Raw genomic sequence first — 13,674 nt, 5'->3', positions numbered from 1 at the left:
AAGCCATTCTTGGATTGGAAATAGATGGAAATCGTCTTCGATGCCAAAAAGATGATCGGAAACGCTGTGTGAAACGTTGTTTTCAAAGGGCGGGACGAGGTGACTTGCCATTTATTGAGCAGTCACTGCCAGTCCCTTCCCCTCTAACTTGAAGGTAGTGCTCGAATAGGAAGACAGATCGACTCCTTTGCAGGGTTTTTTCCCCATGAAACCGTTAATCATTAAAAGTGAATAAAAGAAGTACTCCCTCAAGCTTAACCCCTCTGGCAGATGCTAACCCATCTGCAGTGCTTTTAACGTCACAAAGAATAAACCATCCCTAGCGCAACTGGTTCAACAGCGGCTGTGGAATGCAGTTATCTCCCTCGCTCTGTCGAAGTCGGTTACTGTCCAGCGTGATTTCGTTCAAGCCTCAGCGCCCAGAGGAGGGGAGGTGCCTGCCGCGCGGGCCGCCGGCGTCTGGAGGGAGGCGGGCACTGGCTGCAGACACCGGGAGAGGGAGACTCGGGGAGAGGGGCGCTGGAGGCGTCTCCCGGGACTCGCAGCCACCGCCGTTCCCGTCGCCAGCGCATCGGCCGGCCCAGCCCGGGCTTTCCCCGCCGCTCCCCGAGCGCCCGGCTGCGGCTCGGCGTCGGTCCCCGGGGGAGGCCTCTCCTGTCCCCACTGCCGCCCGGAGCCCCTGACCACCCGGCGGCCGCTTTCGGTTCCGCGCCTTATAAGGCCTGACAGGGGGGTCACGTGCGTCCCGGGCCGCCCGCCGGGAGGAGGGGGCGGCGGGGAGGAGGGGCGGGAAGCGGAGAGGAAAAGGGGAGGGAGCCGGGGGCGGAGGAAGGAGCGAGGGGCGGATTCTGCGGCCGTGGGAGGCGGTGGTGGTGGCTGCGGCGGCGGCGGCGGCAGCGGCAGCGGCGGCGGGGAGCGGACCGCTCGGAGCTGGACCGAGGAGAAGGAGGAAGAGGTGGAGGTGGAGGAAGGGACCGGCGCGGGGGCGGGAGAGCGCAGCGCGGCGGAAGCCGGAGACGGCGGGAGGGCCGGTGGCTGGCCCCGGGCGGGAGCCGGGGCGGCGGCGGCAGCGGCCGTGAGGACCGCGGCGAGGGAAGCGCATCCAGCGGCCCCGGCGGCGGCGGCGGCGGCGGCGGCGGGGGCCCGGGTCTGCGCGCTCGGGCGGCCGGCGGGCGCGGGCCGGCGCGATGGAGCCGCAGCACGTGCGCCCCGCGCCCGGCGCCCGCAGCCCGGCCTGGGAGGAACCGGTGGGTACAGCGCCCGCGCCCACCCCCTCCCACTTCTCCTCTGTTCCCCACCCCCGCCTCCGCCCGGGCCGGGTTCCGTTCAGGAAATGGCCCGGGATGAGGTCCCCAGCTGCTTCCCAGCCGGGACAGCGCTTCCTCCGCCGCCCGGGCTCCTCCTCGCGCGCCTCCCGGGGCGCCTTTGTCCGGCCAGCCGAGACTCTCCTCGAGGGGCCGCCGGCGATCCTCTGACCACGGCCCTCGGAGGACTGTTTCCGTGCTTCATCGACTTCTCAACTTTTTACTTGATTTTAGAGCGAGGAGGGTGGGTAGGGAGGGGGAAAGGAGAAACCCACTCTGTGGGTCCGCGTTCATGGCTCGGAGGAAACCGGTTTTCCCTCCCGAGACCGCGCCCTGGGCTGTCACCTGGGCGCGCAGGTTCCTAGAGATACGCACTGGCTAGGCGGATCGCGGCTTGAAGCCCAGAACCACGCCTCCGCCTCGTGTTCGCCGCTAAAGCCCCGGGCTTTTCTAGGGGTCAAGGGGTTTGCCAGGGATGAAGCGGGAAGCTGACCTCGATTTCGACGAGGATTTTCCCTGTCCATACAACGCAGAGGTCGGGTAATTTTAGGGGCCAGAGTAACGTGTGCGTGTGCGTGTGCATTGTGTGTGCGAGGATAAGGATCAGGAGCCCGGGGGGCTTCGGATTTGGTCCCTCAAACTCCAACTTCTTTCTTCCAACTCAGTCAGAATCACCTCGCATCTCTCCAGTGATTCTACCCCGAAACCCCCGTCTCGCTCAGAGCTCTGTAATCCTGTGTGGGCTGCCTTTTCCCTGGCATCGAATTTTGGCTCTCTACGTCCTGCCTCGATGTTTGCTACTCCGCCTTGGTTGAAATTCTTGAACCTATTTGAAAAGCCTCGTCCGAAATTTCTGGCCTCATCAGTATTTTGTTCAACATGTTCGGATGCTCTTTTCCCAGGGACTCTGCGTTATCTGCTCAGGCTGGCCCCCTGCCTGTTGAGAGCTTCTAGGTCAGGTGCTAGGCTTGGTTATCCTTTTTTTTTTTTTGGCTAATATGTACACTCCCAGCTCCTTCAACTCTGATCCATCTGTATCTGCAGCTGTCTTTGCTTTTGTAAATCTGAACATGTTGTTAGGTTGCCAATCTACTCGTATTTCTTCTATTGTGGTTATGCCTGGGGATTAAATTATTCTTGAAACTAAAAACAATTCAGTTTTGGAGTTTAAATCAAAGATCACTGAGAACTAAATTCAGTGACCTGGTTTTGTAACTTTTTTACTTTTAAACTCTCCTATGTGAAGTCTTTTTTGAACTTGCATACTTTAAGCCAACACCAATCACAATGAAAAATACTTCAGGATGCTGATGCCTCAACTACTTTGTGCCTAGAAAAACAGAGGAAGACTTTCATTTTTGCTTTACTTATAGTGACGAAAATGAAAATGTTCATTTATTAGCCTTTGAAGCTAGAGCCTGAACAGAAATACGTGAATGAATTGTGACACTTTGTCCAGCTGCAGAATTCTCCTAAAAAAATTAGGTTTATTTTCTTTAAACACTGAAAGCCTTTTTATTTACTCAACAGGTATTTTGTACAGCACCTACTATGTTCCAGGACTGTTGGAGCTGACAGCACAGGCACAAATCCTTAAATCCTCACAGAGTGTTCATTCTGAGTAGACAGAATGTCTTGTTTCATACATATTAATAGTTTACATTCAGAGAGTCCAAAAAAAAATCTTCAGAGATCTCATGTGTGGTATAAAATGATACTTTTGACAAAGTGATTTTATTTGAAACCCTGTGGCCAGCTATGTCTGACACAAAGTCTAAGAACTAATAAAGGGGATTCTCACTTAATTTCTTAGAAAAGTTATCCAAATTACTGAAAAGTGGCGTATACAAGAAAAAAGAAGGGGTAAATTAGGGGAAATAGAGTATTTAAATGTTAATTATTTCAGACGTGTGGAGCTAAGTGGGGAAATACCAACTTAATCTAAGTATGTTGAAGGACAGTTTTCCTTTCAAAACAAATTTCATCAAAATCAGGGATTCTTGAACTTTTCTTGGATCAGTGATCCCTTTAAGAATCTAATCAAAACTATGAACTCTCTTTCTCCCCAAAATGTACGCATGCAACATACATACAAAAATTTAATAACATTTCAAGGGAATCACAGAATTCCCAAAACCAAATCTGTGGACCCTCAAAGACCTTGGGTTAAGAACATCTGCTTTGATCTGGACTCTATTTTGCTGTCATTTAAAATCTGTTTTTTAAATTCAAATATAGGCAATTTTAATACTTTAAAAGTATACTCATTTACATTTATGAAAAGGAGTATTCAATATTGAACAGGCAGTATTCACAGCACACAGATCCTGTTGCATTATCCCTTACTGTATATGCCAGCATACATGTAAGGATTTACTTTCCTTATCCTTTTTTGCCGGACCCCAAAATGATGTGATTCTACATAGAACTATTCTGACAGAAGAGTAAACATAGTTATCAGGAATCGATGCTGAGTAATAATAAAGAGAACGGCAAGTCTAACTTGAAATGCACCCATGTCTGGAGCTGAGAAGCAGCTGCTGGCCATCGTGACTTTTCTGTACATGGAGATGAAATGAAGTTATTTAGTTAAGTGAGGGCATTTAAATAAACTGTTAGCCTTATCATTACTCCACCTAGGGCACTGGGCCTACAAGAAGGTAAATGTTAGCATTCAGGTGTCTGTGTATTTTCTTTAATGCTAGGTCTGGAATGTAATGAAATCAGTGGAAACAGAGACATTACCTAAATTTCTAATTAATTAAAAAATACTTTGGAAATAGGTGGGTAGGAAGATATTTAGCCAAGCAGCCCTTACTTGTAGATAATATCCTGGGGGAAAATGGATAGTTAGAATTCTAGCCAGAACTTAGAAGAGTGTGGGAGTATTTACAAAGTAGTTCTTAAACAGTGCAGGGATACTAGAGTACCTTTTACTTGTTAAAATTTATTTTTATATCCAAATGATTTTTATGTAGTTGGCTCTGGTGAAACTATTCAGAACTACTGAAAAATTAGGAAGGGAAGAGTTTCAAAGGAAAAAGGGCCAAAACATAACTGAGAGTTTACAAGTATATTTATGTATTAAGTCTAGACGGCCAAAGGTTTTTTGCCTTAGGTACAGTGATGAGCATATGTACATGGAATTGATATCACAATTAATTTTGAAATCTTTTTCGTTGAGGTAACAACTAAGGAAATTTTAATGAAGTTTTGAATGTTAAATTCTAAATGTGGAATAGTGTATTACGGAAGTAGTTTTAAAGTTTGAATGAAAGCAGGTCTGTACCTGTTCAACCTGCAGTGTTCTTTGCATGGTTCCCATTGATTAGAAACTTGAGTCCTAGAACCTAACTCTTTTTAAAGTGCCTATGTACTTGGGTTCTTCAGAATATAAATGTAGACTTATTTATGTTTGATATAATATTTAATGTAAAACCATAGAACATGAGATTTAAAAGTTGCAAATGGATATTAAACCTCTTGTTATGAGTAGTGATCAATAAGAATGTAATTCAAAAAATCTCTATAGATATTAATGTTAATATTCATAAAGTTGGTATCAGAATGAGAATTGGCTCTAACTTATACATCTTCAATATAATAGTTTTTTTTTTTTTTAAATGGGACAGAAAGCCCTATTAAGTGGAAACCTAAACCTAATTTAGTGGTAGCTTCTATTTCCATTTCTTTTTGAATGTAGTGTCTATGTGGCTTATGTCCAAGTTTGTAATAGTGTGTTTGTGATATGTTGTGTTCCAAACAAAGATTTCAAAGTAATAATAAATATGTAAGACACATCTAAGAAATTATTTGAAAATCTGAAAACACCAAGTAAGGAAAAATTCAAGGAAATCTTGTAAATTAAAGAAATAATGTAATATGCCACATACTTGAAATTTGTTTTAGTTGCTATTCTGAGGTACATTAAAATGGTTGCAAATATTGAGCTCTTGACATTGCTATTATATTTTTAAGGGAAGCGAAGTGCATTGCAAGTATACAATATACAGCTTAAATATTGATTCTGGAAATTTTGCAGATAAAACCTGCAAAGTTGCTAGTGGGTCAGCTACTTTAAATCTGGGATTATTTGAAACAGTTCCTCAGAAGAGATGATTGAAGAAAAGAGGGATTTTTCACGAGCTGCCTTTTGTGGGAAATGATGCAACATTCCTTCACTTGCTTACACAGTATTTCACTCTGAGTATGTGCTAGGGAAATTGTAGAGCAGGGATCATTTATTTAGCATGAGCAGGCTAAGACTGGCTGTGCTTTCAAAGTCACAACCAAATTTTAGAACTTGTTACAGGAGTCTTTGAAGAGCAGGGATAACTGAGGTTAATTTTTTATGAAGTAACGAATACCTTTACTTTGAAGCATTAATTGCCGAGCTTTTGCACGGGAAGCTATTTTAATATTTTTAAGCGATCAGTGTTTGAATCAGAGTGAGAAGTGTATTCAGTCTTCTTTTTAAGATCACAGAATAGGCATGGACATTAAACAATGCCTTTTCCTTTAATCACTCTTTGCCTGGCTTCCGGAAAATGTTACTTATATAAAATTTTAAAGCCTAAAGTGTGAACAGAAACATATTATAATTGACTAACTTTTGTTGTATGATGTGGTAAGGTGAATAGAACATTAGAATAAGACACATGATTTTGACTTTGGTCCCGCTTGTGACTTTGGGCCTCAGGTTCTTTACATTAAAAGAGGTCTGAACTAGGTTTAGTCTTTCAAAAGGCCCTTTACTAGGCGCTCTTATTTACATTGTCAGACCATTGGACTTGTCAGTGACCAAACAGTTGGGTTGGGATAAAGGCCATTATTTTGATTTTTTTTTTCTCTGAAAGAATTCCCTTCTCAGCAGTACGTTCTTTGTAGATATAGAATTGCATTTTTACAGAGCCATAAGGGCTCTTAAAGTTTATTTTCCCACCTCCTTCCCTTCCTAAAGAAGACAACTGAGGCTGGAGAAGTAGCCTTTATCAATTAGTATTACCTGGCAGCAATCTCCTGTCTTAGCACATTCAAACTAATCAGCACATTTTACATTTCAGTCAATTTAATCTACCGTGTGGATAGACAGTGGTATTAGGATTGCATATTGCTTCTTAAAATCTCTTAGAACTGTTAGTTCTGTCACAGCAAATTATTGGGAGTAAGACTGAAACTAAAAACAAACAACAACAACAAAAATCCCAAACTAAAACATCCCTCCCTTAGTCTGGAGGACCCTCAAAGGTCATGTCAGTTGAAAAAATTCGAATGAACCCTGAAGGGCACGAACACGCTAAAGAGACTGAATGCTTTCCTTAAGTGTGAAGAGACTGCATAATCTGGCAGGGACTTTTTGCCCTACTTAAAAACATAGCTAACACCAGTTTGGAATTCCCTGTGGACGACAAGAGGAATCTGTCATTTTAGTCTCTTCTCTCGGAAGCCCTCCCACACCTACAAGGGTTCTTTGGCACGGGGCGTGCACAACGCACCGCGAGGCTGCTATTCCCAAGTGTCCGCTCAGCCCGCTCGCGGGGGACGAGCTGTGAGCGGTGCCTGCCGCCTGTTGATCCCATTTCCTCCTGCTCTAGTCCGGGTTAGGGAGTGGCTCTCCCCGGACTTCCAATGTTTTCGTGCTCGGGCACTGGTGTTCACACGGCTCCAGTGCATTGTTTTCTTCCAGGCAGTCTCGGTTAGCGCTTCAGCTTAGATATTTATTTTGCATTCTGTCGTCTCGGGCTGCGGGTACTTGCTTGTCTCTCCACGCCCTGGCCAGTTTCCTGTTAGCCAAAGGGATCGCTCTTTCTGAACCAAAAGTTCTCAGAGCCGAGTGGAACCTCCCGGAAAATGCTCTTCTCTTCCGTGTGCGCCGGATGGGAGTGGGGGTGGGCCAGAAACTAAAGGCCACGGTCGGGAGAGCTGAAAGGACCCGAACCCCTAGGCGGAGGCGGGAGAGGTACGGGTCAGCCGAGAAGGGCTCCGGGGTCCGGAGACAAAGGGGGCAGCGCCCATCCACCTCGGGGCCGGAGGGGACTTTTACTCGTGGGAACTGTGCGGCGAGGCCCAAGTGTCTCTGGAGAGATTCTGGGTCCAGGAGGTGGCAGGAGCACCCAGGGGAGCCGGGAGGAAGCTAGGTTCCCTTTCTACTCCCGGGGCCGTTCTTGCCGCTGCTGCCCGGGAACCGAGGGAGGGAGCCTCGCTACTGCCGGGCCTGCGGGGATGGGCTGCGGAGGCTTCGCGTCTCCCCCGCCCTCCCGTCCGTCCTGGGGACCCCAGACCCTAGGGGAAGTGGGAGGTTGTCCCAATCCCTCTGTCGCTCCCATCCTCTCTACCCGCGCCGGTTGTATTCCGGGTCAGGAACCCTGTAACATCCCGAGGCTGGGTGCGCTGCCGTCCCATTGGGCCTGGGTCCGTGTCCCCTGCGCCCCACCGCGGTCGCCACTCAGGCGGGAGCGGAGCGCGGGATCCTGGAGGGCCCCGGCCGCGGGAGGCGTCTGGTCCCCGGCGACCCTTCCCCCGCGGGGCCGGCTGGGGGAGGGGAAGATGGCGGCGGCGCCTCGGCGCGGGGCTCCGGGCCCGGCTCGAGCAGAGCACACCTACTGACCACCGCCGCCGCCCCCGCAGGGCGGTGCTGTGTCCCCGCAGGAGTCGGAGAGGATGGCGGGGGCCGGCGGCCAGCACCACCCTTCGGGCGCCGCGGGAGGAGCGGCCGCCGCGGCCGGCGCTGCGGTAGCCCCCGCCACTGCCTCGGCCGGGCCCGGAGAGGATTCGTCCGACAGCGAAGCGGAGCAAGAGGGACCCCAGAAACTGATCCGCAAAGTGTCCACTTCGGGGCAGATCCGGACCAAGGTGAGGCGGGCCCAAGGGGAGCGTGGAAGGCGGGAGGCGGCTGGGCGGGGAAGAGGAGAGTGGGCGCCTGGGGCGCAGGGCGATCCCGGGAAACTGTGGAGCCGAGGTGAGGGCGGGGCCTGGGCCCGGAGGCGGGGCCTGGGGGAGCCGGACGGCGCGCCGCAGAAAGGGATTCCCGGCCGGCGCGCTGGGGCCTCCAGGGTGGGTTCCGGGGGAGATGGGTGGGCAGGGGCGGAGGAGAAAGGAACCAGGGAGCGTGGGAAAAAGCGGAAGCGCTGTTTAGAGTTCCCACTCAGGGATCTAAAAAGGAGTGTTTCATTTTTGGTACTACCTGCCGTGCAGTGGTTCGGTAGAGTGCGTTGCGCAGGGAGCGAAGTGCAGGATGACCAGCCAGAGCTGCAGTGAACTTCGCCACCTTCCCTTCCCGTGGGCAGCAGCCTGCCTCTCCCTGGCCCACTCTGAGAGGGTGGATGGGGAGGTGACACCTGCCAGTCCCTGTGCCCCTTTGCTGCCCTTTGGTAAATGATGCTCGCGGTTAACCGCACCCTAACGCGGCACAAACAACAGACCTCGAGTTAGGTTCCCGCTAAGTGCAGTGTTCTTATCTTATCGACACACCCATGGTTAATTTTAATAATGAAAAGTAACTGCTTTGTGTCACGTGGAGATTAGCATGCTGTGCTACTCTTTATGTAGCAGGTACTGTTGACCTGTGAGGGCTCAAAGTTGAGAGTTTTAATTTGATTTTATATGTATATATAGCAAATGCTTACGACTGACTGAAGGATTATTTATACACTCTAATTTTCATCATACTGTAGAAATCATCACGCGGAGAGTCAGTTATCACGGGGGGACTTTAACGAGGAATTTGAAAAGGGAACCAATAAAATCATTGGATATGTGTGCTCTTTAAGAATAAATTTGCAGAAGTTAATTCATTCTATACCTATTTTTATGAGAATTTGTTTTCTAAGGTTAATGGACCCATATATGAAAATAGAACTTTTATTATATGTCTGTGGATTCATGTTTGCACCTGCCTCCTTATTTTCTAAAATAAATATGTGTAAGCACACACACAACTGCTAACAAGCTGCACTTAGGGAAGAGTCAAAGATGCTTCTTTTTTTTTTTGGTACACGGGCCTCTCGCTGTTGTGGCCTCTCCCACTGCGGAGCGCAGGCTCCGGACGCACAGGCTCAGCGGCCATGGCTCGCGGGCCTAGCCGCTCTGCGGCATGTGGGATCTTCCCAGACCGGGGCACGAACCCGTGTCTCCTGCATAGGCAGGCAGATTCTCAACCACTGCGCCACCAGGGAATCCCAAAGATGCTTCATTTTTAAGTGCACATCTTGTAACCTCCTTTTAACGGTGACATTTTTAATTTAATATAATTTTGATAAATTAAGGATATGGAGTTTAATGTATTTTTAGAAGATTAAGGCTAAACAAAATAGGGACTTTCCTAACAGAGAGTACCTTTAACATTTGAAATCTTAGTTAAAAAAAAAAGGTTCCCAAAACTGTGTTAATAATGGGCAAAATGGCAGGTTTTAAAAAAATGGTATTTTTATACATTCAACTGAAATGGTAAAAATTCCATGTATACTTACATCAAGATTGACCAGTAAATTTATACTGTTTGGAAGAAAATTTAGAGATAACTCTAATTTGAATTGAGTAAAGTCAAACAACAAATTTGTTGGGAGTACCACTAAAATTTGAAGGGTTCTTGAACTCATGATGATAGCTACGACTATACTCTTTAAATTTGATATTATCTATGGTTTGGGGTAAAGCATCTATATCGAGACTAAGAGTAAATTCAGAAAGCATGTTTATTCTTGGTTTTCCATTTAACTTTCTCACAAAAATATTTAGCACATAATGTTTTGCCATGATTAGGGATAATTAGTGATCATTAAATGAAACGTTCCTTAAATTTCTAAGATGTATTTATTGAATTTCAGAAGTTCTGTCTTTTATACTAGCTTATACAAGTGCATACAAGTTCATCAACATTATCATATATGGACACATGAAATCAGGGCCTAAACTGGCTGAAACTGGTGGGCCTTGTCCTCCCTGCCTGTCCCAACCCCCCAATCCAGACTGTTCATCTCTGCTACAGATTTCATCAGTTACATCTCTTAACCACAGGTACTGATTCTCAGGGTTGAGGGCAGGACAGTGGACAGAATTCATAGAATGGGAACTGCTAAATTTAAGTGTTGGTTTCCAGTCTTCAGTTATGATCCAGATGAGAGTTAAGGGAAAAGATCTTTAGAAAAGGACAGACACTCTTGATCCCTTCCACAGGTGTGTAAGATGGAGGAGACTGGAGGAGAAGGAGGCCCTGAGATTAGCCCAAGGCTTAGTCATATTTAAGACAGCAGGAGCTTGTATATCCCGAAGATAAACCAAGGGACCACTAGGTGTCACAAGTTGTGATTACTAATGGTATCTTCTGCCCTGGTTATGTAGCAGCCTGGGGTGGTGTTTGTGGCACACGCACACGTATTTACACGTACATACCCATGTGCTTACATATGTCTGCACATATATGCTCTCTCTTTGGAAAGCACTTATATACAGACATACAAAGGGCCTACAGCAGAGTGAGTTGTGCATAGAGGTCGTAAGTATTTCTTAAATGAATGACTTTGTGTATATATTACATACATACATATAATGCTTCATATATATGGGTGTTATTGTTAAAATGCAGTACTTATTTTAGTGTCCTTTAAGATCCTTAGGATCATAAAACTGTTTGGTGTCTAGTTTAGGTCTGGAGTGAAAAACAGCCACTAACTTAAGTAATTACCTTATTTGAAGTGAAGTGAAGTGAAGTGAAGTGTTCCTTTTTGTGAATGCTGGTTAATGTTTTAAATAATTTGAGTGTTAGTGAAGAACTTTAAGTTAATTGTGGCATTTGGAAGGTATCCAGACTTTTCTTAATTGAAAAAGTAACGAGTACATACAGTAAGACGTTCAGACAGTGTGAGAGGATATTGGTGATGGTAGAGTATCCAGTGAAAAGTAATCTTCCTCCCACGTTAGACCACATAGTCTCTGTCTCAGAGGCAATTGTTGACATTTTCTTGGTGTGTTTCCAGAAAATTTCCATGCACATACAAGGAGATATATATGTGTGTGTGTGTGTGTGTGTGTGTGTAAATATGTAGTATTTAAAAAATACTAATGAGAACATTCTCTACACATTCTGCATCTCGTTTGTTTGAAACATGGAGATCATTTCTCTAATGCTTGACTATGACTACCTCATTCTTTGTAATGATGGCAAAGTATTCCATTATATTAGGTTGAGCTAAGTGAAGTTGCTCTGTCAGTAGGTCAAAATGGTAGAGAGTAGGGCCGGGAGGTGGGGAAAATGGGGAGAAGTACACACTTTCAATTATAAGATGAATATGTTCTGGGGATTTAATGTACAGCATAGTGACTGTAGTTAATAATACTAACTTGTGTATTGTGTACTTGAGATTTGCTAAGAGAATAGCAAAGTATTCCCACCACACACACACACACACACACACACACACACACACTCTTAGCTGTGAGGTGATAGATATATTAACTTAATTGTGGTAATCATTCCACAATGTATATGTCTATCAAATCATCACATTGTGTACTTTAAGTATATACAATGTTACTTGTCTGTTATACCTCCATAAAGCTGTTAAAAATGGTCCAACATGGGAAATGTCATACGGTTTAACCTGCATGTTATGTCATCATTTAATTAACCAGCTCTCTATGAAAGGAAATATGGGCTATTTTAAGACAACACTAATCTCAGCTTTTTTGCAGTGGATACGATGTACTTTTTTTTTTTTTTTTGCGGTACGCAGGCCTCTCACCGTTGTGGCCTCTCCCGCTGCGGAGCGCAGGCTCAGCGGCCATGGCTCACGGGCCCAGCCGCTCCGCGGTATGTGGGATCCTCCCGGACGGGTGCACGAACCCGTGTCCCCTGCATCGGCAGGCGGACTCTCATCCGCTGCGCCACCAGGGAAGCCCACGATGTACTTTTTAAATAAAGAATAAATAAGACTGGCATGCCTTTTAAATTAGTGTGGTTTAATAAAATGCTCATGTACATTTTAGTACCCTTGTCACATCCTCATATTGTATGCTCTTTGTTCCCGTTTTCATTTCCCATTTTTTCCTCCTGTTTCTTTGCCTTGCTGTCATCTCTACTATTTTTCTCTTTCTCTGTTTTTCACTTTTTTCCTTTCTCTGTATTAGCTAAATGGAATTTCAGGTAGTCTCATGTAGCTACCCAGGTGCTAAACGCTAGATAATTTTATGGGTGCCTCGATTTCCCCAAAGGAAAAAAAAATCACTTATATACAAAAGTTTAAATAGTGCTGATGTGGGGAAGCCAAAGGGAGCTGTAACTCATCAAATCTCTTCCTCTCTCTTTACCCTTGGCTGTTATCCCTAAATTCTTAGTCTTGTTTCAAGGAGAAGCTTGATTTTGCATTCAGATTTACTATTGTAGAGAATTTCACAGGTGTTTGCTGGGAGTGAGACATTCTGAAACAGCACCGATACAACCTCAGACCAGCTTGGTTTTGAACATGCGTGTGAAGGACAGTCGGTTTGCTTTTTTTTGGCCCATGAATACTGTAGTCTTTCATTTTGCAGCAAGTGGCTGGAGGAACATTGGTCAGGCTTATAGACTAGGACTGTTCAACCGTCATAAGCCAAACAGTGTAAACAAGTGGAGCCATCTCAATGACTTTTTTTCACACTGACTCATCTTGGTTAAGGTCTTGAAGCTTCATGTGTCAAAACTATTTCCTAATTTGGTTTATTATGCGCGCATTTATTTTTTTGACATTTATGTCTTCTTACAGTTAATTTTAATGTCCATCAATGGGTCTCTAAATTTAGGTAAAACATACCTAAACACTGGAAAGATATTCAGAACTTTGCAGCATTGTATCTGGATTAGGACCTCTCTTTCAGCCCATTAAAAGGATAACCACCACATTCTTCAGTTGGTACCTTGGTTTTACTTTAACACAAAGGATGTATAAATAAACTCTTATATCTTTATGGTAAGGTATAATCAATATGGAAATATTGATTTGTATTTTTCACTGCTTTATGAGATACAATTTGTGCGATTAAAACATTATTTTTCACCATAAACCTTCGATAGAGTAGATTAGGGAAGACTTGCTCAGTGTTTTTCAGGTTGTAGGTGGCAGCCCATTAGAGGGTCATGCTGATTCATATCCAGTATTTAAAACAGAAACAGAATAGATTCAAAAATACTATTTAAGACTTTTAGCCACAGTTCTGCATGGAAACATTGGATTGGGTAATGATCCAGATAGGATGGGAAACAGAAACAAGGCCAGAAGATTGTTAAGAAATAAAGTAATATTAACAGGTTTATTGTTCAGAAACTCAACATGATGTGAAAGGCAAGTAAGAGTTTTTACATTTTGATAGGTGATGAGCAGGAAGATACCTTGAATTA

The 13,674-nt window shown here is 45.4% G+C and overlaps 1 protein-coding gene across 2 annotated transcripts in view; it reads left to right on the top strand.

The window, feature by feature from the left end:
- Positions 1-1,138: 1,138 nt before the first annotated feature.
- Positions 1,139-13,674, top strand: part of DGKH (diacylglycerol kinase eta) — a 177,855-nt gene continuing 165,319 nt past the window's right edge. For both annotated transcript variants that reach the window (XM_059995505.1, XM_059995507.1), the window contains exons 1-2: positions 1,139-1,247; positions 7,932-8,156. In XM_059995505.1, the coding sequence (XP_059851488.1) occupies positions 1,188-1,247; positions 7,932-8,156 (285 nt within the window). In that variant the 5' untranslated portion in view covers positions 1,139-1,187. The remainder of the gene's footprint in view (positions 1,248-7,931; positions 8,157-13,674) is intronic.

This window comes from Delphinus delphis, chromosome 18 (genome assembly GCF_949987515.2).
Source record: "Delphinus delphis chromosome 18, mDelDel1.2, whole genome shotgun sequence".
Taxonomy (NCBI): Eukaryota; Metazoa; Chordata; class Mammalia; order Artiodactyla; family Delphinidae; genus Delphinus; species Delphinus delphis.
This window is presented reverse-complemented; position numbering and strand designations above follow the sequence as displayed.